A 24091-nucleotide genomic window follows, 5' to 3' on the forward strand; every position below is an offset into this window, starting at 1 on the left:
CTAAAGAGAGTCGTTAGGTAGTGTTGACTATCAGTCGTCTAGCAAAATTTGTCGACTTACAGTTTGTTGGGACAACCTATGCAACACCAAATAGTTTTGAACCTTAGATTAATGTGAATCTTATTTATATACTAAGCTAAAGCAAAAAGGCTAACTTATCCTGACTTCCAGACCCGAGTGGCTACTAAATCGTTAAGTAATTTGATGGTACTCACAATGGTGTTAGTAGCACTCAAAGTTGGCTGTGTGACTTGTTTGGAGCCATGACACTACCATCTACGTTTACGGACAAAAATAATTATATTTTTAATCGAATCAACTGAAGAAGCAAGAAGCTAAGTCAAGTTACGGCGCAATTACAGTAATCAAAGTCGTCTTATCCTACTCAGTATTTATTTGATGCTAAAGTCCACTCTACAAAATTATTATACGCTTCAAACGGACTACCGTACAAGACGACAGAATTGCTGTAATTGCACCATTAATGGTAACATAAAATCATTCTTACCCGTTCTCCATGGCTGAGGTGTGTCTCCATAGCGTTGATATCAGACTTCAGACGCATCATCTGCGACTCTACCCGCGCATTCTCTCGCTGCAGCTCCGTGATCTCTTGCTCGAGGGTCATCAGGTCTTCACCATTCCCCGTCTGCATGTTCATCTCCATTCCTGGAAAAATACAAGGGGTTCTTGAAACGACATATAAAATCGATTTTAAAACACTTTTCCCGTAACACCTATACCATACTTAATTCTCTCTGCCTAAACACAACTATTTTTAGAGTTCCGTAGTCGTACTAGGAACCCTTATTAAGAAGGTAGGCAGGATTAACATAGGTTCAGGATGATGAAGGTACTAGGCACCTACTTACAAGCATCATTCTTAAAGCCAAAACTCGAGCGTGTCTAAGATGCAGAAAATAGGTCTAAGTATGTATTAAGTACCTGAATATGGTTTAGGATACAGCGGCGTGATGTCATCAGGGTACTTTGGTTTCTTTGGTTGAGGTGTAGGGGTAGCGGCGCCCGCGACAGGGCACCCCGACAGCGAGCGATGCGTCAAAAATGACCCATTGATATGCCCCGATCCGTCGCAGCCTGGGGTCGGACAGTTGACCCCATCGAACTTGATGGCCGATGCCGCGGCCGCCACGGCCGCTTTGTGTTGTTCTACGGTTCCTCCGCTTTCTAGCACTCGCATCTTGTTGCGGTTCGCGATCGGGCAGCCCGAGGCACTGGAGGTAATAGACAAGATAAGTATGAAGGAAATTCAGTGATTCGATCTTCAAACAGGTTGGGTTGCAGATACGTTGGAAACAGCGAAGTTTATAGTTAATTTAGTTGATGCCTGTCACTAGTAGTCTCGCTGGCCCACTAGCTTACAATCACTACGTAAAAAGCTAGCCAAGCCAGAAGGGTTCTAGTGACTCGCATTGACCGAATGAACTTTTTTGCTCACTATTATGTACAACGTATCTAAGGAAGTCTGAGTTTCTACTTAGCTTACGCTACAACTACGGTTACATCTACATATTACTACTTTCGATTTCGCGTTAAAATCTTACCTTCGATGCGATAAGAATTTCCCTGTAGCGTGTCCAGATCCATCACAGCCCGGTATAGGGCATCTAAGCAGCGTGCAAATAACCAATTTATCGTAAAAATAAATTACACAGAGATTCGTCACGGGGCGTAATTGCAAATCGAGGGAAACATCAGGTTTACAAAGTAGTCGAGCGAGTTGTTTTCGGTTCTGAATAATATTTTCATACTTTATTGTATACCATACATGAATAATGGCTGAATGCTAAATAAACATTAGGTACGAGTCGGATACGGTCCAAGGCCCTCTTCTCAATTCATCGTGAATTTACGTCACAAGAACTAACATTGTAGACAGAATGAAATTATGTGTGTTAGAGAGAGATTTATTATGATAACACTTGCGACATAAAAAGGGTCAGAAAGAAGCATACTTAGGTGTTAATAATATTGGCTTAAGTCGCAAACCTCGGGGGAGTTACGAGGTTTACGACTTTAAGTATTGTTGTCCAAGGTAGCAATTATTAATTTCCTTGAAATGGAGTTACGAGGTTTGCGACTTAGGCAGACGTTAAATACGTCTCTAGTTTTTCCTATAGTTACGATGGGAGGGTTAGATATAGGACTACCTATGTCGGGAGTCGGGACTGTTTATTCCTACACTAAGTACAATCAGCATTTAGGTGTATATTGTATTAATAAATGTCTTTGCATCCATAACCTAAGTATTATTAAAGTGTTAACCAATTACACCCCAACCCAAACCCATCACCAAAACACTCATTAGTTTAACCAGCTCCTCCTAACCCAAACCCCTCACCAGTAAAGACATCAACTGACCTGAGCGGCTCGGAGTCCTGTCCATCCCTGGGCTTGCTCTTGGGCTTGTTGGCCCTCGGGCAGCCCGACAGCGAGCGGTGTGATGAGTAGTTCCCTGTGACGTGGCCGGAGCCATCGCAGCCGGGCGTGGGGCATTTGAGCTCCTGCGAGTGTGGCTGCAGCTGGGAGCGGTCGGCGCGCGGACACCCCGACAGGCTGCACATATAAAGACTGCTTACAATGGCGTGACGGGTAAGAGCGGAGATACGGGAGATGATTTGGATAGATGGGATTCGTTGGATAAAGTGGTCATCAAGCTGCATTAGGCAGCTACTGAGGCAGCTTTCTTAATCTCATTTTGTTATTATCAGTGGAGTATAACAAAATATACCTAGACACGGTGGTGGTGGGCGGCTTATGGAGGACAAATAATTTTTAAGTTTTGGGACGAAGCCCCAACCATAAACCGGGCGTGAAAAGAGAAAGGAAGGGAGATATATCCACACAATGGTTCATTAGATAAATTTTATTTTATTTAACTTTCATTAGATAACAATTAACTAAAAGTAAATTTAAGCCATGCAGTCGTTGAACTTACTGTTAATAACATTATTAAGTCAATGTTACCCTTAAATCTAACCGTTTCTATAGGTAACTATACTAATTAAAGTTACCAAATTAAGACCAAACTCGTAAAAAGTTTTCAAAATTTAATATATCTTACACACATGAAAAGTGGGTTAATTAACTTTAATATCAACGGATAATTGGCATAATTAAAGACTTAAACTCTAGAAGTCTCTAATGAAACGTCCCAGTTTAAGTATTTGTATCGCGACTCGAGCTATACAAGTAGCACTAGTTTTTAATGTTAATTACCTAAATAGATATAGTAACTGTATTGTACTAAGTATTTCAGCCGGTAATGCACTTGGCGGTATTAATAGGTGGTTCGATGAATGCATGTGCCGCGTTTTATGGGCAGGAACGCGCTAGTTTATATTAACTTTATTTATAACTGAGATGAAACACTATTTAGAACACTTACACATATATATTTGTTTATGTGAACGGGTTATAAATAGTACGTCTTAGTGAAATTTGGCTCGCTTCTCTCAATATTTTGTATATATAAAATAGCTAATGAATTTATTTGAATGATAAAAACGATACTGAAATTATAATAAGTTATGAACACGTCTCAATGTCCCACTCGTCATCTTGCTAATACGTCGTTATACATTTGTTTTGGTGACAATACACAAAGTCAAGTTAGGTTAGGTTAGCCAAAGTGCAGGTTTTGGTAAGGTTAATTCTCTATAAACTCGTAATTTCTACCAACTGATAGGTATGTATTAAGCTACCACATTACGCAGGTACCTAAAACTCACTACGTATGTAGCAGGCAGATAACGTGGAAAACGCAATAATACAAGTAAGTATATAAGTGTCGTATAATAATATACTAAGGTAATGAATGAAGGCTAATAGTAATAACGATCTGACATTAGGAAATATATTACTTAGACATTTATATGTAGCGAAAATCCAAATTTGCAATATTTACTGCAATCATTAGATGTAGGAGTACGAGCTAAGCTATCATAATATAGGTAATCAGGGTCCATATAGCTTCCATTCTCCCACTTTATCAATGCAACGCACTTACAAATCTGCCTTTCTGTTTTGTTATCGGTGCGAAGTCATTTTCGAAGACAAAAACAAAAGTACGACGTATGTATGTGAGAAAACATGATATTGTTTAATTCTCATATTTTCATAACAGTGATGTAGATTGGCAGTGAGCTAACACGACACCAATCGGCAGCCTATAGGCAATATCCGGGGAAACATTCTAAAAGGAAATAATGACATTTAGTTTAGTTACGGACACTGTAACTTCGCATTTAATATTATCTAGGTAAAACAAGAGATCAAGATCATAATAAACCAGACGTATGAACTTGACATATATTGAACATCTAAGGCACTAAATCCGCATTTGTAGCCCGACAGCTACGGTTGCTGCGCAAAATGTGTGACTAAATAATGTGGAATCAGAATCACACAACAGATTTCAGGATGCAGTGAGTTTGCGGCTTAACCTTCCCTATCGAAAATGGGCTCCTAAAGGAGATCTAGAGGACTACCTAAGTTTAATTTAAGAAAGGAAATCGGGCAGTTTGGCAGCTTTGTAAGGAGTCGGTTAGGTACAGGGCTGTTCTCATCGCGTCATATTAACCAGTATACGAATAACCCCGAGATCTGTGCCAATTGCACGTGCACAGAGATCTCACATATATTGGTGAGAATATCTGCCCGGAAGAGGGGAGGTGGTGTTTAGCGGCTAGACGGTGTCATTTGCCTCGGCTGGATGCGCGGAAATGCGCAAATTGCCGTTGAGGGGCGCAATTGTCACTGCAGCGTGCACCACGCTAATACAGCCATATTGCACTCCCAGAATATTGCCCCGGGGACTCTGCAGAACACAGGAAATAACTAGACGTATAATATAATTTCTAGCATGAGTTGGAAATGAAATAACTGAATAGTAAACATTTGAAAAAGTACAATTAAGTACATAGTTTAAAACTTTTTGCATAAATAAATAATCCGATGTTCATACCAGTATTTGCCATTCCTGCATAATTAGTACCTGCACTATTTGTTACACTAATCCAATGCAAAACACGTGGTGGTTATTATATCATAAGGTCTATAATCGCTTGGAAACTAAAGAGCTATTGTGAAAGTGTGAGGGCCACGTTTGTACAGAGGGGCTACTTTGATTCCCAGCCCTTCTCAGAAAGATGTAAGCTTCCATTCAAAAACGTTGTGACGTCACAGCATCGACCAAACTAGGGTGGGGTGAAACGGTTTTTATTTCTATTGTAAAGGCCTGCTTCGTAAAAAGGGTCCTTATGTCGACTACTTAGAGTGTATCATCTCACTAGAGTTCGATTAAAACCCGAATATGACGAAGTGTGTTTAACTGTTGAAAACTTCTGGAATTTTATTTGAATTAAGTTTTGCTTATCTTATCAGGATCGAGATAAAGAATTGTTATGTATGTATATGTCGTAGTCAGATCGTATAATCCGCCGTATTACATTACGGCTAGCCGTTTTCAAAAACAGGGGCGTTTTGAAATGCGGCGGTTCGACGGTTAGCCGGATTGTCACTGCGATACGTTCTTCAATAAGGCGGCCCACGTTTAGCCGCATCGTACATTGTAGAGTGACCAGTTCTTTCGGTCGCCTACGTAACCGGAGTTTGACAATGTTTGCAATTTAATTTATTTCTACCATGGTCCCACTGCACTACATGTGTTTCTTTTCCAAAACATTTCCTTCACAACTTAAATAGACGGAGCCCCGCAAGCGGGGCTCCTATTTCTGGGCGGTTTGCCCTTCGGGCATCTGAAGTTACCTAACGAACCTAACCTAATTACCTACCTACGCTTTTTTCCACAAAGTGTAATGTTTTCACGGACGTCTCACTTAATCAATAGGTAGGTAGGTTAGGTGCGTTAGGTAGCTTCAGATGCCCGAAGGGCAAACCGCTCAGAAATAGGAGCCCCGCGAAGCGGGGCTCCGTCTAGTTAAGTTGCGAAGGAAATTTTTTTTTGAAAAGAAACAGTCCGACAAACTCCAGATTTGATGGACACCCCAGCGTTTGTCAGGCAGCGCCACGAGTGTTAAAAATGGGAACTAAAAACTGTCAAAGCGGCGGCTAATGACTCGCTGTATTACATTACGGCTAGCCGTGTTGAAGAACGTATGGCGCCGAATACATTCCGGCGGATTCTCATTCAGCCGCATTCAATACGGCTAATCCTTAAACCGCCGCATTTCAAAACGCCCCTGTTTTTGAAAACGGCTAGCCGTAATGTAATACGGCGGATTATACGATCCGACTGCGACATATACACTACAAATTTATTAGGAGTGATTTCTTAATGACACTATAATTAAACTGCAGAATGTTATTGACATAGCAATGTTTGTCATTTCAACGGCTAACGACAACAAAAAAGCGGCCAAGTGCGAGTCGGACTCGCCCATGAAGGGTTCCGTAACAGCAAGTAACACAATAAAATTGCGGTTTACGGTTTATGACGTATTAAAAAAAAACTACTTACCAAATCTTGTTCAAACCAATTTTCGGTGGAAGTTTGCATGGTAATGTACATCATATATTTTTTTTAGTTTTATCATACTCTTATTTTAGAAGTTACAGGGGGGGGGACACACATTTTACAACTTTGGAAGTGTCTCTCGCGCAAGCTATTGAGTTTAGAAGAAAATGATATTAGAAACCTCAATATCATTTTTGAAGACCTATCCATAGATACCCCACACGTATGGGTTTGATGAAAAAAAAAATTTTGAGTTTCAGTTCTATGTATGGGGAACCCTAAAAATTTTTTGTTTTTTTTCTATTTTTGTATGAAAATCTTAATGCGGTTCACAGAATACATCTACTTACCAAGTTTCAACAGTATAGTGCTTATAGTTTCGGAACAAAGTGGCTGTGACATACGGACGGACAGACAGACAGACAGACAGACAGACAGACAGACAGACATGACGAATCTATAAGGGTTCCGTTTTTTGCCATTTGGCTACGGAACCCTAAAAATGCCTTATTTATCACATCTGCGAAACAGAATAGGTAGGTACGTTTCGCTTCTCAAGTGTGAAAAAAGTATAAATAACAGACAGCATGTCAAGAGCAAGCAGACATACTTAATGTAATGCAAGGAACGTGGTTTTGAGTTTCATCGTGGTTAATCACATGTCTACTGTGAGGTTGTCAGGTTACTTACTATGCCACTCGTAATGTCACATAACCTAACAAAATACATAATCGTGTCCTTATAAATTAATATCCTTATCATTCTTACTTGATTGTTTCCAAATATTGACTTTACGGAGACAAAACGTCGCCATGACAAGAGTTTTAAAAAGTTATAAAAGTTTTAAACAAAGTTTATACGTAACGCGCGAAACTATTTAAAACTTTCTTAAAAGAATCCACATAGACGGTGGCGCCGCCAAAAATACAAACATAAAAAACAAGTGAAAAAAAGTAATAAATTATTAATGGCCCAGTAACGTCAGCTGTTCTTGGGTGCCAGTAACGGTAACGCCAATGCTATAGTTACGGCAATGTGTGCCGGCGGCTTGCCTGCGATGCGTCGCGAAGTTGCCAGAAATGTGCCCGGAGCCGTCGCAGTCTATCACGGGGCACTGGATTAGCTCCCTCTCCCGCGCCTCGGGACCCCGTATTCGGTAGCCCAGTTTACCGAAAAACTCCTCGTGAAGATAGCTAGCAAAACAACAACAACTTAACAAAACAAAAAGTAGCAAAACTATTTAAAACTTGTTTAAAACAAACAGAAAATGAAACATCTACTACGGTCGGCGAACTAACAAACAATAATGAACTAAAAAAAAGTTCCGCCGACGCATTGTTATGCGACCTTAACGTATCCAATTTTAGTAACTCAAGGCATTAACCTAGAACGCACGCTGTAAATCATAAATTAGCGTGAACTGGTCGCCATTAATAGCTAAATATACGATCACTATCAACGTGAAGCGTGTGTAAATGTTTACAAAAGTTTGTACGTCTTTTGTTAGCATAGTTTGAAAAGTTAGCAAAAGTTTTGGAAAGTTATGTAAAGTGTTGATATTGACACATACCTGTTTCGTTGCATAGTTGTGTTCGGCGTAAAGTCTATAATGGCACGGATATTATTATTTGTGTATCTTATCGTTCAACTGGTTATCTAGCGCGGCGCACAGCGTGGTGCGCAGGCGCCGGTATATTTAGACTGATCCATCGACTGTGACTTGTACGCGTTCGGATACTTGACGAACTTCACACTGCTGTCACGACACAAAACTTATTCAAACTGTTTTTATATTGCGTAATTCAAACACAGATTCACTTGTTAATGTTTATGATGAAAAGTTTTATTACTTCTACATATTAGTTTTGACTTAAAGTAGGTTTTACATAAAATTACCGTTAAAAATTCAAACGTCAAAACGCAACGTTCGCGCGTCTCATATGCCAGCGGCGCGAGTATCGGGACGGCCACGATGCTTCGCGAGGGCTGCCCGCTTACGTCACTCGCGCGTCGAGTCATTGATCAACAACACAGGAAAATCGCAATTCAATTACAGAATATAATAACGATAACGGCATTGTTTTAAATTTGAATTTATTATTAATTCACAATGTCACCACTTTTTGCATTAGTTACAAAAGTTTCTAGTTGAAATAGTTTGTTTAATAGTTGTTTTAGCCGCTTTAAAAAGTATGATTAACACATTCGCAAGTCACGTTATCAAGGTGACTTGCCGACTTTTATAATTAGCCAGGCTTTTATGGGTTTCTTTTTAAATGTTTGCGAGTTCGCTAAAACTTCTACCTGCTACTTTCGCCGAGTTAACGCTTATATAACGCCATTTTAAATACCTCGAGGTGCCCTTCAAAGTGCACAAAAAGAAGGATGCGTGAGCTCGGACCAGCGTAAAATTCCATTCTTTGTTTACAGGGGATTTAAATGTAGAATAACGGATAAAGAACACATCGAAATAACTCTAGTTAACATTTGTTTGATGTTCGACACCACAATTGTTTTCATAGTTTTGAAATGTATTGTAGTTATTACTATTAAGTACCTAAGTAGTATCATTACAACTAGGTACATACTAAAAACTTGGTGACATCAATGCCTGGTAGCTTGATCACGTGCCAATTGGTCGATCATTCATTGATGTATCTATGTACATACCTGCGTAGATAAGTACCTAAATGAAGTTATAAAAATGTTTGAGTTAAAAGCTATGTTACCTACCTACTTTCTATGCTTATCAAATACTGAAAGGCATCATACCTAATTGTACTTTGATATCGATTCCGATCTTGCTTTTATGGTAGTGTTAATTCTTTCGTTTGTTACTGTAGGACTAAACTTGATCGTAACACATATTAACTCACATTTATAGACGGGTCTATCGCGGATTTCGCGATAATGTAATTTCGCGATAGACCCGTCTATAAATGTGAGTTTAATATCTGTTCAAAACGCGAAAGTTTTAAATATTATGTTGATACATTCGTAACTATTTCCAATCTATAGGTAGGTATATAGTAGGTACCTATGTAACGCAAACCATGGTTGACCTTAATAATATTCAAATAAAAATTCCTTATCAGTACATTTATAAAGTACCTCTACCAATAGGCTATAAGCTTATGCTTAGATAAGTTAGTATCGTTGGTAAAAGTAACACTTCCGGTTGATTTTCGATTATATTTTTATCGCTGTGTGATGCTAAGCTAACGCTACGTCTTACGTAGGCGAACAACGCGCGAACGCGGCGCGGCGCGGCGCGGCGAAATCAATCCTTTGATGCCCATAGAAGTGTCCTACGTAAGCGATCTCGTTGCGAACGCGGTGCGGCGCGATTTGCACGCGAATGTCAGGCGGCGCGGCGCGGCGCGGCGCGGCGGCGGCCGCTTTCGCCGCGCCGCGCCGCGCCGCGTTCGCGCGTTGTTCGCCTACGTAAGACGTAGCGTAAGTGTGATATATCCGGTACAGTGTACCGGGTACACCGACGTGTTCTGGATACTCTAATCAATATTACCAACATAACTCCTACCTATAGTTTAACCACTTGGTACCTGACTCTAATACCTGCATCTAGGCACAGAATAAATAATTAATAGTACTAGGTACAGAAGACTCACTCTCTAACAAAACGCGTCTGATGTCACGATTAGCACAGATATGGCCGCTAGGTGGCGACAGCGCCACGCGCGGCTTATGGCAAACCCCAAAATTGGGGTCGAACGGATGTATAGGTACTTTTAGCTACCTGTAGCAAAGCGACGAAATCGCGGAATGAGCCACGCCTGATCTAGGCAGGCAGTGGCGTAGTAGCGTGAACTAATCTAGCCGTGGGCGAAGTCGCATCTGCGAGGCACTTTTCTTTCACTGTATCCGAAGGGGCCTCGCGCGAGGCCCTCCTTGCGGCGCGAGACCGTGGGCGACGGCCCACTTCGCCCACGCCTAGCTACGCCACTATTAGGCAGAGTACAAACACAACCTCTACACGATGGGCCAGCGTCGGCCATTCCAAGGGACGCAGCCATGCGGTAATGAGATAGCAATATCACTTGCTCCCTCTAACGCATAAATGCGTCCCTTGGAGTGTCCGGCGCTGGGCCATCGTGTAGAGGAGCCATAATTGTTTGTGTAACTTGGAACCTCTAACTTAGTCCAATCTACCACGACCTTTTAGCCTAGTCTAGAACTCTAGCCTCGTGCCGCCCAATGTACATTAGGATGTACACTTAGTTTCGATGGAATGTCAACCTTAATTAAAAATAAAGTAGGTAGCATTTCATTTGTCTCGAAAAATTTTCGTACAAATGAAATTCAACCTAATTGAAAATACAATAAGATTCTATCTTCCTTGGCTATAATTTTGTATGGTGGGCGGCACGAGGCTAGACGTATACGTAAACTGGCATATAGGTAACTGGAAAGGGGCAATGTAAACTGACAGTTTTGACCTAACCTACATACCATAACTATTGCGTTACCAGTAGTTAAATCAAGGTACCTATACTACCTATTATGATTTAAATTAAAACTAAGAGCATCACGCTCTCCTTATTGTTCCGAGCAAGGACAAGCGGCGGGCATGTTGATGCAATGTAACTTAAATAGGTCTACCAAGGTACTAATAGTACCTACTAACTGCTTAGTGACAATTGTAGTTAGTTACTACGCGTTATTTACTATCAATTGGTAGTGATTAGGTAAGGTATTTAGGGAAGTAGGAAGGTAAAAGTTGTTTCTGCAATGTAGATGCAAACTAAAACCCCTTATTATATTATAATATGACACCTTATAAAATTATACATTAGGAATGCCTTATGATGAATGTAATTACGGCCTGATTCTAATTTTAAATAAAAGTTAAAAAATTAGATCTCTATACGATATGGATCGGATCTGTCAGTGTCAAAAGTGTCGTCTTTGTTTGAAGAAGCGTCGCTTTTGACACTAACAGATTCGATCCATATCGTATCGAGATCTAATTGCTGACTTTTATTAAAATAATAATCGGACCGTTAATTAGGTTTACGAATCGCCAATTATGTTGCCGGAGGTATTACTGAATCGCGATTAGAAAGGGATTGAGATAGCTGTCAATCCATATTGATTTTGACATAAGTGTATGGAAATCTGTTATTTCTAATCCCTTTCTGATCGCGGCATGATAATACCTAAGGGCCACCCCACATTTAGCGTCTTTCGAGCGTCGGCGTCTACAACTCTATGGCCGCTGCTCGACGCAACGTCGACGTAACGTCGACGCAACTGCGCAGCGACGTCATTTTCCATAGCGCTGACCAGACGCCGACGCCTGTCGCGTCGCGGCGTCGGCGTCTGTCGGTGTCTGGTCAGCGCTATGGAAAATGACGTCGGTGCGCAGTTGCGTCGACGTAGCTGATCATACTGGTGACTCCTTTCTTTCTCTTTTTATACCTAGATTATAAGTTATCGGGACGGATTGAAATAATCAGGATAAATAGAATTTTGTGTCCTAAATAATGGGTACAGTCGAATGACTGTACCCATGTAATATGAATATATTCATCTTCTTTTTCCTGGGGCGCCTATTTGGATGAAACCTTCACTGCGTCTCCAATTCGTCTTCACATTTGAATATTCGCTGATCGGTCTTGCACTCTTTAAGGCAGTGATAATAGTTACACTGGTACATACATACATTAATAAGGGCGTGCGCTAGCTGGCGGGGTTGCACACCTGCACGGATAGTATCAAGTATGAGCAACAGCAACGCTAACTGGGGCAGACGCGTGTGACGGATTTTACCTAGAGTAGCACCCGCGTGCGTGCGCGCGCTCCATACCTATACCCGCACGAACCGCACCCGCGCCAAGCAGCGGGACAACAATACGATAACTATCACCGTTCCGGATCTATCCTCCAACACACATGAAAACTTACCAAGACGAATTGCAATTCTGATATGTCAACTGATTCGAAATACATATACTTAATGGAATGTGAGATCTTTTGATTAGGTCTCTGGATAGAGGCTAAAATACATATAATGGAATGTGAGATCTTTTGATTAGGTCTCTGGATAAAGGCTACAGGTACTACAAGCCACCCTGCGTAGACACACGCTTGCACAAGCCTGATGTTATATGGAAATATATGCTGTTATGCTAGCGTTTGTTGAGTGCCAGACGCATCGGTCTCAGCCGTGCTGCGTAAGCAGCAGTCTTTAAATGTTGATGCAACCTGCACCACAGAATAAATAATAAAATTTAGAACTAGGTACAGAAGACTCACTCTCTAACAAAACGCGTCTGTTACGATCAGGACAGGTACTTATGGCCGCTAGGTGGCGACAGCGCCACGCGCGGCTTATGGCTAGCCACCAAAATTGGTGTGGAACGGATGTACATTTAGCTACCTGTAGGCCCTGTAGCAAAGCGACGAAATCGCGGAGTGAGCCACGCCGGCCTGCACCATGAACATGCAATATTCACCTGCTATCCTTAGGTTTGTCGTGCGGCGCGTGCGGCGGAGGCATGTAGCAGGGCGGCGAGTAGGGAGGCGCGTGCGGCGGGTACGCGGGCGGCGGGGGGTACGCGCCGCACTGGTACTGGTAGCCGCCGTAGCCCGCCGCCGCCGCCGCCGCCGCGTAGTCGGGCTGCCCGAGACCGTAGCCGGCCACTGGGTGGGGGCTGACGCCGCCGTAACCTGTGGAAATGATTTCTTTTCAGGTCTTTGTTTCAGGACTTAAAATACCATGGACTTAACGGCGCTAAGAGAAAAGTGTCGGCGCGATTCGGGAAATGATTTAAAGATTCACTAGATATGAAATGGTAAAGATGTGTGACGTTCCACAGCAAAAGGTACCTTAAGGAGGCTGGCGCTTATGCTATTATTAACGCAGCTCCAATATTCAGCCGGGGCAATGGTACCTTTTGTCGTGGAACATCAAGATATGTGATACTATTTAATATCTAGTAAATCTTTAAATCATTTCCCGAATCGCGCCGTGTGGCTCCATAAAGGTAAACACCCGACTTTTGTCGTATTCACAACTCGTGTTCTAACCACGTGTGTGTGAAACCGGCGTGCCGTGCAGTCACAGCTCGGAGCGTAAGTAATACAATTTGGTAGCAAACCACCAATTAGTAGTGTCTAGTGTCCGACCAACATCTTTATGCCGAAACCTGCCGAAACCAAAACATCGGTCGACACTACAAATCCGTGCCTAATACAATGAGACCGTGCAGAAAGCACTTTAACTGCTAGTCTGCTACTCTATGTACATCTACGCACAGACAGATAAAACAAATAATTTTAAGTGTTACTTAAAATCGGGATGGAGTAATACAAACAACAGGAAAAATGCATTATTTAGTTAATAAATTAATTACGATACTGGTTTTTCTTACCCACGGTAGATCAATATTAATTAATGCAATTTCTATCTTTAGTAAATATCTAGACTACAGCATCGCGTTCTTTGTTTTTCGAACTGTACCCCATCCAAGTTTCTATTACATCATTAGTCGACGTAGAGAATAATTATAATTTAATTTTAAACACATGTGCACCCGATGGCAAAGTTGAACCGCGTCGTCGATCAGTTACCGCATGCTCTGTTTTCCTGTAACAAGCGCAAGCGAGCAGCTGTCTAAAGTAAACCGGTATAAAATAAACTGTACGTAATTTACTACTATGTGCCATGCAGTTATAGTAAGTATACTGGATCAAGTTTATAAATATAAATTACGGAGAAAATAGAAAGACATTAGATTTCGTTTTTATTATGACTGCATTCCGCATTCCGATGCGTCTTAAAGTGTGTTCATGATGTGTATAAAGAGTTTCTACCTATGTCACTTTTAAGGCCGGAGTCTCCTTAGTCTAAAATCATACTTATACTGGCTTGGACGAAGCCAACGCTCGCTTGCGGTCGGTAAGCTACAAGAATACCAATAACGGCATGGCACAGCGCCTGCCAGCTAAGATTAGCAACATTACACCGCGCAGCGCGTTGCTCGCTACACGCCACAGGGTGTACGGGGAGTGATTATCGCGGTCGCGTTTTAATTTGTACGACGTGTTTTACGTGTGGGGGGCTCTAACCCCTTGTGGAGGGGGTGGAACATGAAATTTGGGAAGTTTGAGATGTAAAAATATCTTTGCTCTAATTGTTTACTTAATCAAGATTTCTTAATTTAGGTATGTGCCTATTATGAACAAAAAAATAACGTTATCACAAAGATTGCTCCACAATGGATTCATTTTCATATCAATATTCAACTGCTATTTTCTAAATCATGCCTAGACTGTTATAGCATAATTAGGTAAAATTCAATACTAAAATTATGAACTATGGTAATTAAATAAAATAAAAGGTAAGATTTAGTAATATAGGTAAGTTATTGTAGGTAATGTAAGTACTTTAATGTGCCATCAGCCGCAAAAGTGCATAGCGACTTTATCAATTAATTCATCCATAATTTCTCCATGCGATTTCGCAGCTATACAGTGATAGCCTAAATCATTTACATAAAAAAATACTGATTAGTTAGGTACTAGGTAGAGATTGTGTTTACCTATACTATTTTTATAGAAAAGTTATCAATATTGCCTTGAATGAAGGTTAAAGGTGCCAACAATAGGGCAGCTTGCTTAGTTTCTGCATTTCACAGCCTCTTTTATATTCGAAGGCTGCCTATTGCCGAAGTAGGTACCATCACGTTCCGCGACTGTTGCGCCATTTAGGGTCCTAGCTAAATTGGTTGTACCTACGCTTACTACGCTATAGAATTTCCAATTTAGCAAGAACCCCAAATGGCATAACAATCCCGTGAGGTGACTGTACCTATTCAGCGTCGGAAGATATCGACTTACCGGCTGCGTCTCTATGGTAGGCTTCTAGGTACGGGTGACTGCCTCCGCTGTCGGGCGTGGATTCCCTGCTGTACGAGACGCCACCGGGGAAGCTGCGACTGGTGACAAATCGCACCCATTAGATTAATTACTCCCAAGTGATTAACATACAATTAAGGGAGAATATTCTTCAGTATAGTCGGCGTTCATTAGAGGAGGATAATATTGGTGTATTATGGTGTAGTAACTTAATGAATGGTAATATTTATACCTACCTAACGAGAATATTATTTAATGAAATGAAAAGCACATGATCGCCTTTATGTATCACGTAAACGTAATTAATTATTAAAAATTTAAAGGGTTCGAATTGATGGAAAGACTAAAGCGTCTAAAGGTCGTCTCAAGACTCAAGTTTAGTAAGACAGGTTTTCAGAATAAAAGTGATTGTCCAAATTACAATAGGTATGTTTGTGTTTCAACTTAGTGATAAAAACAATTCTTGGACGAAAAATAAGAACATAAAATAAAATTGCTATGTTAGCTTAAAGCTGGGACAAAATAAATTAGAAAAAAAAATTAAAATTGCAAAATAAATATGGCTCTCCACCTGCTCTTCACCTCTTACTAATCAAACATGCGATAGGAAAATATAGTCAAGTGAAGTGGCCTAAAAACAAGTTACACAAAATAATCCTATAATCCTAAGAACTGAAAGCCTCACCTATGTGGTAAACGTGACACACTAAGGTCGAGGGTCTGCCCCTGGGGGCTCGGGACCTGGGGGCTCGCGGTCAGCTGCGGCGAGGCGCCCGGCTGCGGGCTGCCGCGGGCGCCGCCGGCGCTCGTGTACACGGGCGACGCGTACGGACCCTGGTGTGAACAAACTGTTAGTAAGTGTTAACTTAAACGCTTCACGCACCTTACTTATATCAGTCATCCTAACTGGCATCCTAACTACGATCCTAAAAAAATGTTTCTAGTTAGTGCAGCTTGAGTCTTACTAAACTCAGTTGAATCTTTACGATTTAGGATTCTGAATTAAGTATGATTTGTGAAGCGCTTAAGGTAGCCAAATTACCAATAAGCGATCGTGCTCCAAGGTCAGTTCGTTTTAGGCCGAAAGCCCATTGCGGCGCTCGGCAAGCTTGCAATGCGCATTGATTGAAAATGACCGTCGATTATCGAACAACATAACAAAATTGAAACAATAGGCATAACAACAAGTCTCGTATTTGAAGTTTAAGTACACCGCAGTGGGGTTTCACCTTTGTTTAATGTGTATAGGTAAATTAAATCGCTTCTGACCATGAAATTACTTGGTTTGTAATTATAACTGTATTAACGTGGCAGTATAGAATACCCTACCTAGTAGCGTACATACATTACACGAGCTGACTGTAACTTTCAGACTTTTTAAAGAAAAGTATGGGTGCTTCTTTTGATAAGCGCATTGCTATTGCAAATTTGTAAGCCATTGCTACTGACGGAGCTGACCTTTTATTTAGACCATGGGCACGATATCTCACCTGTGGACTACCGCTAGACGTAGAAAGATCTATGGCCGGTCGAGGATCGCGCGGGTCGCGCTGGCTTGGACTGCGCGGCCGCTGAGCTTGCGCCGCCGCTATCTTCACCGACAGGTTGATCGCCGAGAAGCCCGGCGGCACTCCCGGCCCCATCGCGACCGCCCCGACGCCCCCCACTCCGCTACTCGCTTCGTAGTGGTACATTGGTCTAGGAAAGGGGGTTCAATTTCAATCATACCAAGGATTTAGACCCGATTCGATAGTTATGTCTCGTTTACCACATAGTTGACCCTAACCTTATCTAGACATACCTGGGGTAGATAGGTCCGGAGTTAGTTTCCTGCTCGGACTGGTCAGTCTTCATGGGTGTGGGGAGGTGGGGGTCGTGGTAGCGTTCCTCCTCCCAGCCGTAGGGGCGTTGGGGACACTGCGCGGGGTCGTACCGCTCGAACGCGGGGACTCCGTCGTAACATCGCGATTCGTAACCGTACCGCGCTTCGTTCATTTGGCTAAGGAAAATTACAGATGCTCAAATTGTCTGTAGAACTACAAGGTACCTAAAGCATATCAACGGGATAAAAACTAGGGTATCTTCTAATATTTGAGAAGACTTAAAGTTTGCCATTCAATTCATGTTCTGGATCATCAATCATTCAGGGCTCGTATCATCTTTTAATACAGTTCAGTATAGGTACAGTAATTAGTAGGCAACTCTCAGAATATTCTAAATTCAACTTAAATAAATTGTATTTTGATATTATAGCGACCCCAAGAAGATATAAAGAACGGCTTACCTATAAGACCGAACGTGGTCGTCCGGCGGCCGCTCGTACGGCGACCTCTGGTCAGGCGGCGCGCCGTACCCGGCGTGGCGCGTCTCCATGCCGGGGGAGTCGCGCTCGGGCTCGGCGGCCTCGCGCTTCGGCACGATCAGCTCGGGCTCGCGCTTCACGGCGGGGCTGAGGGGCGACGCCGCTTCCGAGCGCTCCCGGGTCGGCGTGCTCTCTATGGTAATCGTTATTGGGGCTGGCGCTGGCACTGTGGGAAGACCTGAGGAAAAGGACGATGGTCAGATGAAATGCAAACATTTCATTTTTCATACAAACTTTTATCACTGTACACTGAGCATTCAAGAGGCAATTAATACCAATGAGTTAGAGCGCGTTAGAGCGTCCCCATAGCAGCTTGACAACGAGCTGTGATTGCTCCGGCTTAAGCCAGTAATTCCAAAGTTTTAGCCGGTGCGAGAACTCGCATGCGAGGAGATTCATTACATTGCGTTATTTGATTGATCGGCTGAATTAATGTAATCTCAATGGTCCGCAATGTAACTAAAATCGTATACGAGTTCGCGCGCCGTCTAAATAAGCCCTTAATGTTACTAATAGTGAAAGTTACCAGTGAGTCTAGCGCGCTGGGATCTCGCAGCGGCCTTCCTCGCAGCAGCGGTCGGACAGCCTGACAGCGAGCGGTGAGTACTCCGGTTGGAGCTGACGTGGCCGCGCCCGTTGCACCCCGGCGTGGGGCACTTCAAGATCGTCTCGTGCAACGCCAATACTATATTTTGGAAAAAATATCGTTTATAGATAAACAGGTAAATTTTAATTTTCTAAAACTCAAATCGTGAAATTATTCCGGCTAAGAAAAAGGACTGCAAACACAACCAAGAAGTGTTATTGTAAAGTTAGAGATTTCACGAGTTGACCTTAAAAAGAAGTTTGAAAACTTTTGAGCAAGTTTTATTAAAGTTTTGAAGGTCGTATTCAAAGGGCTACTTTAAAAAGTTCGCTTACAAATCTATATCTATTATGAAATTGTACATGACAAGAGCAAGGTCAACGCGATAAGACTACTTACCTACTTATTTGCATGAAGAAGAAAGGGTACCTACCAGTGATCCAAAAGACTCGAGCCCCTTTAGCTCTTTTTTAGGGCTCGCGCCTCATCTCTTGACGCCTAAAGGGCTAAAAGCTTATTTTACTAATGAAATAAAAAAGGCTTTTAGCCTTTTAGGCGTCTTTTAGCCTATTTTACTAATGAAATAAAAAAGGCTTATAGCCTTTTAGGCGTCAAGAGATGAGGCGAGCCCTAAAAGAAGGCTCACAGGGCTCGAGTGTTTTGGATCACTATAGTACCTACTCATAATGTTACTAGCGAGAATAAAATTTTCACCACACCAGCTCGGAAAGAATTACTTTGCACTTCAAAAACGAATAGCAAAGTTGCATTTTATCCACATGTGAGGCAAAGTAATCAAATGCAAATTTTGAGTTGTTTTCTTATGTTTCCTGGTAGAATTGACTTTTTTGGATGATAAATATTTAATAACATTCATTTGGATTTGATTTGGTTTGATTTTGTTTGATATTTTACATTTAATATTTGCTTCGGGTTGGTGTGGTGAGAAATTTTGTGTTTCACTCGGGGGCAAATTTTGTTTAACCCTCGTGCTTTGAAACCCTCGCAACGCTCAAGATTCCATTTTTTGAAACACTCGCTACGCTCGTGGTTCAATTTTGGAATCTTTCGCTTGCTCGGGTATCAATATTAGCACGAGCGGTTAAACAACAACTTTGCCCCCTTGTAAAACAAATAACTTTTATCGTATACCGAGTTCGTTATATATCACCAATTATATATTTTTGGGCACGACGAAATTTTAAATGGTTGGTTTTCTGGGAATCAAGTTCTGGAATATAGGTACCTACCCTTTGTAGCCGAACATTCTTAAGAGTACAATTTTAATTAAATACATATGTTATGGTGAATGGAGCTGAACGACATTTACAATAAGCGTAATCGATATTATTTATATGTGATATTGCTTACGTAAGCACCCATTTTTACATTGTCCACTTCTACAGTATACTTATCTAAACTAAAGTTAATTTAGCCAAAACAAGATTAATTCTAGGCTACATAGTACATATGCTACAGTTTTACTAAAACAACTATGTAATAAGTAGCAAATAATCAATATCAACATAAAATAAAAAAGTGAAACAATATACGAGTCTTAATAAGAAAACAAAATGGTAAAGAAAACCGAAGAAGCTGTATTTGCCATTAAAATCACATTACTTACTCTCCGGTGTAACTTTATCCTTTCTTGGACATCCTGACAGACTGGGGGAGCAAACAGTTCACAAATCAATATCGTCAAGACACGTTTCAAATCAGTTTAACTTTAACTATTGCGCAATACGTAAACAGTACTAGACCCTTAGCCTTCAACTCTGAAGTTTAGCAGTTTACCAAGGTTAATTGTTATGAGCGAAGTTGTGTTCAGAACCATGTAGTATTTTGTTCAAAATGTTGCTGGGTTAATTCCAGTAAAGTGACTATTGCAGTTACCTCGATGACTGAAATACATGATGATCATCGACTCACCTCCTGTGGTGTGTGTAGAGACCGGTGACGTGGCCCTGCCCATTGCAGCCGGGTGTGGGACACTTGTTGCCTTCTGTGAACAAATCGACCGGTGCACAAATCAGTATTTCCCTAATCATCAGGGGGGCGTGGGTCGATCGATACGGGCAGGCGTGCCGGCCGGGGCGTACCTGCGCGGCGCCGCCCACCCGCCCGCTGCGACCCCACCCCGCATAACACTTAAAAGAAAAAATAAAGAACGTCAGGCGGCTGCGCGGCGGACTCACAATTTTTCTTTCAGGAAAAACGGGGCGGCACGTAACCCCGCCCACCGCCTGCCTGACCGTTTTTATTGCGCGTCGCCCTAACGTAAACCCAGCTATCGCCCGACAATACGAGGAAAATATTTAACTGTTTTATATACTATATCCACGTAGGTGGGGCCTTTAATGTAACCGTCGCAGACTAAATTATGAGAGGCATCTTACAAATGAAGGATGATTTGTTGCCAACGTCTGTTGCGGACTGGCATCTGCTCGGACAGATGAGGATTGTTTTGAATGATAAAACCCATTTTGAGACCTCTTAGTTGAAACTATTATAATTTATACGGTTTAAGTAACAACAGATACTACATTCCATTCATAGAAGGCACATAAATTGTCTAGACAGTTTAGCAAAGATGGTTACAACGGAGAACATCAGGTTCCGCCGCGGGTAACGTTATGAGTTATCGAGCGACCTTGAAACAAACTTGGGCGAAGTTGATAGCGTGGAGTTCGACGTTATAGTAATGTCGTTAAGGAAGTTTTAGGTGTTTCGCTGGAGGTGGTTGTACCTCTGTTGACCGGCGGGGAGAGCGCGGCGAGTGGCCTGGAGTCGCGCGTCGGTGTGGCAGAGGGAACCGTCCGTGCCTCTTGTAGAGCTGTTGCTGCACGGGACCCCGCGCCCGCAGGTTGCAACACTGTGTACTGCTTCGAGCCCTTCCCCATCGAGCTCTTATCATGCTCGTTAGAATACCCTCCGAAGGGCTCGCTGGGAAATGTCGCTCCGTGTAGCCGATGCTTCACCTCCGCGGGTGGCTTGAACGCGGACTGCGTCGAATACGGCAACGCTGCTGTCGCAGCTTTGTAAGCATTGTATAAAGACTGCTTATTGACCGACATCGTCTCACTTTTACGCTTCGGCTTAGTTTCTCTGTCATCATATTTGTCTTCATGCCGGTCAGACATATCTATCTCAAGTTCATTGGAAGACGAATCAACTAGCTCATCAAAATTTGGCGCATCGTAGTGATTGGAATATTTTCCGTGTTTTTCATACTCGTCGTCACTTTTGTCGCGATCTAAACGTGCGACTTTCTTTATTTGTACTTCATTTTCAATGGAACCGTTTCTACTTTGTTCTTCTTTTCTGTGGCTCAGTGAGAAGCTCTTTTGCGAGCCATCTGCGCTGTCGGAAGACGGGGAGGGGGAAGACGGAAGCATTTTGTGCGATTGTTTTTCTTCGAAGAGGTTTTCGAAGCCGTTAGCGTCGTCGTTTTCGTCGCCGCTGTAGTTTTGGGGTTGTTCTCTAGACCAGCTGCCGGAAAGTGTTTTTAGGGCCGCATGCGTTTCTCTAAGTATTGTTTCGTCGTCGTCGTTTCGCGCAGGGCCGGGTCGGTATGGAAAGGTTCGGCGTCGGAGGTCGTCTTCCCGGCGTTCGTCGTCTAAGAGTCGTCGCCTACGTTTGCCGGCCACTTCCTCCTCGTCCATCGAGCCCTCACTGCTGTTACGCTCCACTCTCCGGTCGGCCATCCTGAACGACTCTACATCCACCCCGAACTCCAGCCTCCTCTTGTTGATCTGCGCGAGCGACGACTGCGCGCTCAGCGGCGCCGTCCTGCAACAAACGGCTCCGTCAGACTCATCCCCGCGTCACGTGACACATTCACGTATATCAACATATAATTCAAATATTGTACTTGCGATTCGATTTTCCATCCACAATCACAATATTTTTACGCGGAAATGATTCTAGGCGTTTCCCATCGACGTTGAAACACTTTAAGCACTTGTTTATTATGTTTGGTTGCACAAAAATCGTTCCCACGTAAAAACCATTTCACTCAAGAGCTTTCAGACCAAAAATAATTTTACATGGTAGAACAAGAATGTAGGTCGAAAAGTTTGAACTCGAGCATGAAAAGTTAAAAAAAAGTTCATAAATTGTATACAATGTAAGCAAAAAGGAATTTGGTAATACAATATCGCGTCAGGAAGCAGTCCAACCGATTATTCCGTGCGATGTTCTTCTTAGAGCGCCCAACACGAGTTAGAAGTTAATAACCGAGGTTACACATATTCTGTTAATTTGGTGAAAAACTTTTGTATACATACAGTAATTTCGTCGCTTCAAATGTGATTTTATATTCAAAATGTGATCACTATGCGCATAATTACCCAGAAAAAACTTTTTTGCAAAGGGTGAAAGTTTTCATGAAACTTTTTCAGTTCTGTCAAAAGATAGTTCTTCAACTGGAACGGTTTTTTTCACGGTTTATCGGTGGCCATGATTTGATGACCAGAGATAAGAAACTATTTATAGCATACATATCCATGGTGGTAATATGCCTATCAAAAAGGAGGTTTAAATTTTTTTTAATAGAAATATTTAAAATGGGTACGTAAAAATATTTTCGTGAAAAAAAAAGATGATCAAACAGAATAACATACTTATGTGATAGTAATACATGGGTTAACTGCCTGGTTTGGATCGGCAATATTATACATTCATTATTTTACAGTAAGATTATGCCTTGCGAATAGTAGCCATTACGAATCTATAGGCATGCATGAACTATAGGGGGCAGCATAATAGCCGTCAAATTTTCGGCGCGAGGCGTAAATGTGTATAATTGACACATTTATAGGCTTCCGATGTAGCCCACAAGATGGCAGAACCTACTATGCACAAGAAAACGTACCGACGAGAACGGTAGATGGTAAGAACGTGTTTTGGCAAAGTACATGTGCACATATGTTTCCGATTCAGGCCACAAGATGGCAGACCCTCTAACGCGCACGGTCTCTATTCGAATTTATCCGCTTTATGTACGTATTAATTTTGATTATTTATTAGGAATTAATTACATTAGCAATACACTCAACTGACGATTGTCGTTTCTGGCTGATGTCACCTTACAAAAGTCGATCCATTTCCAGTTTTAGAGAGGGGCCCTGTAGACCCACTACTGTAGACCCACCAAGGAGTGGTGCGGCAGTATCTCGTCCGCGAGATAGACTAGAGTTAGACCAAGATAAGTCTGCAACGATTTTGATAACACACGCAGTGCAATTGTTATTTACACCAGATAATTTCATAGAAGTTTGACGTTTAAAATAACACGTGCACTGCGTGTGCTATCAAAATCGTTGCAGACTCATCTTGGTCTAACTCTACCAGTTCCTTTCTAATGAATACAGCTAGAAAAAGACAGGTACTCTATCTCGCGAGTTAGATATCTACTGTTGCGCCATTCCTGTGCTAGGCCGGCTGGTTCCGTCGCGTCGTCGCAACGCATTTCATTGGGCATGTAATAAAAAATGTATGTACGTGGGCCATACTGAAAGTTTTTGGATTCTGATATAATTATGAGATGACTTATTTTTTTTAAGTAGCCCGTTCTGAAATTTGTATATAAAATTTCGCAGCGACAACGCTGCGGCGACGCCTGCGACGAAACTACGCGACCCAACGCAACGCACCAGTGAGGCCAGGCCCTTAGGTATAGACAAAAAAAAATTATTACTTAAATTTAACTTGTTTCACCCGTTTGACACACATTAAATCCTAAGAGGGTAGTACCAAAAAT

At 42.1% G+C, this 24091-nt stretch overlaps 1 protein-coding gene across 8 annotated transcripts in view; it reads right to left on the bottom strand.

The window, feature by feature from the left end:
- Nucleotides 1–24091, bottom strand: part of LOC134665038 (myelin transcription factor 1-like protein) — a 315775-nt gene that overhangs the window by 1582 nt on the left and 290102 nt on the right. For 2 of the 8 annotated variants that reach the window (XM_063521812.1, XM_063521816.1), the window contains 14 exons: nt 21077–22119; nt 20260–20332; nt 19955–19995; nt 18268–18426; nt 17664–17919; nt 17181–17378; nt 16870–17077; nt 16065–16213; nt 15362–15459; nt 12976–13189; nt 2383–2592; nt 1566–1628; nt 946–1235; nt 509–669 (listed from right to left, as the gene is read on the bottom strand). In XM_063521812.1, the coding sequence (XP_063377882.1) occupies nt 509–669; nt 946–1235; nt 1566–1628; nt 2383–2592; nt 12976–13189; nt 15362–15459; nt 16065–16213; nt 16870–17077; nt 17181–17378; nt 17664–17919; nt 18268–18426; nt 19955–19995; nt 20260–20332; nt 21077–22119 (3163 nt within the window). Of the gene's footprint in view, nt 1–215; nt 277–508; nt 670–945; nt 1236–1565; nt 1629–2382; nt 2593–12975; nt 13190–15361; nt 15460–16064; nt 16214–16869; nt 17078–17180; nt 17379–17663; nt 17920–18267; nt 18427–19954; nt 19996–20259; nt 20333–21076; nt 22120–24091 lie in introns of all 8 variants that reach the window. The other 6 variants (XM_063521817.1, XM_063521813.1, XM_063521814.1 and 3 more) reach the window with 6 other exon arrangements.

This window comes from Cydia fagiglandana, chromosome 6 (assembly GCF_963556715.1).
Source record: "Cydia fagiglandana chromosome 6, ilCydFagi1.1, whole genome shotgun sequence".
Lineage (NCBI taxonomy): Eukaryota > Metazoa > Arthropoda > Insecta > Lepidoptera > Tortricidae > Cydia > Cydia fagiglandana.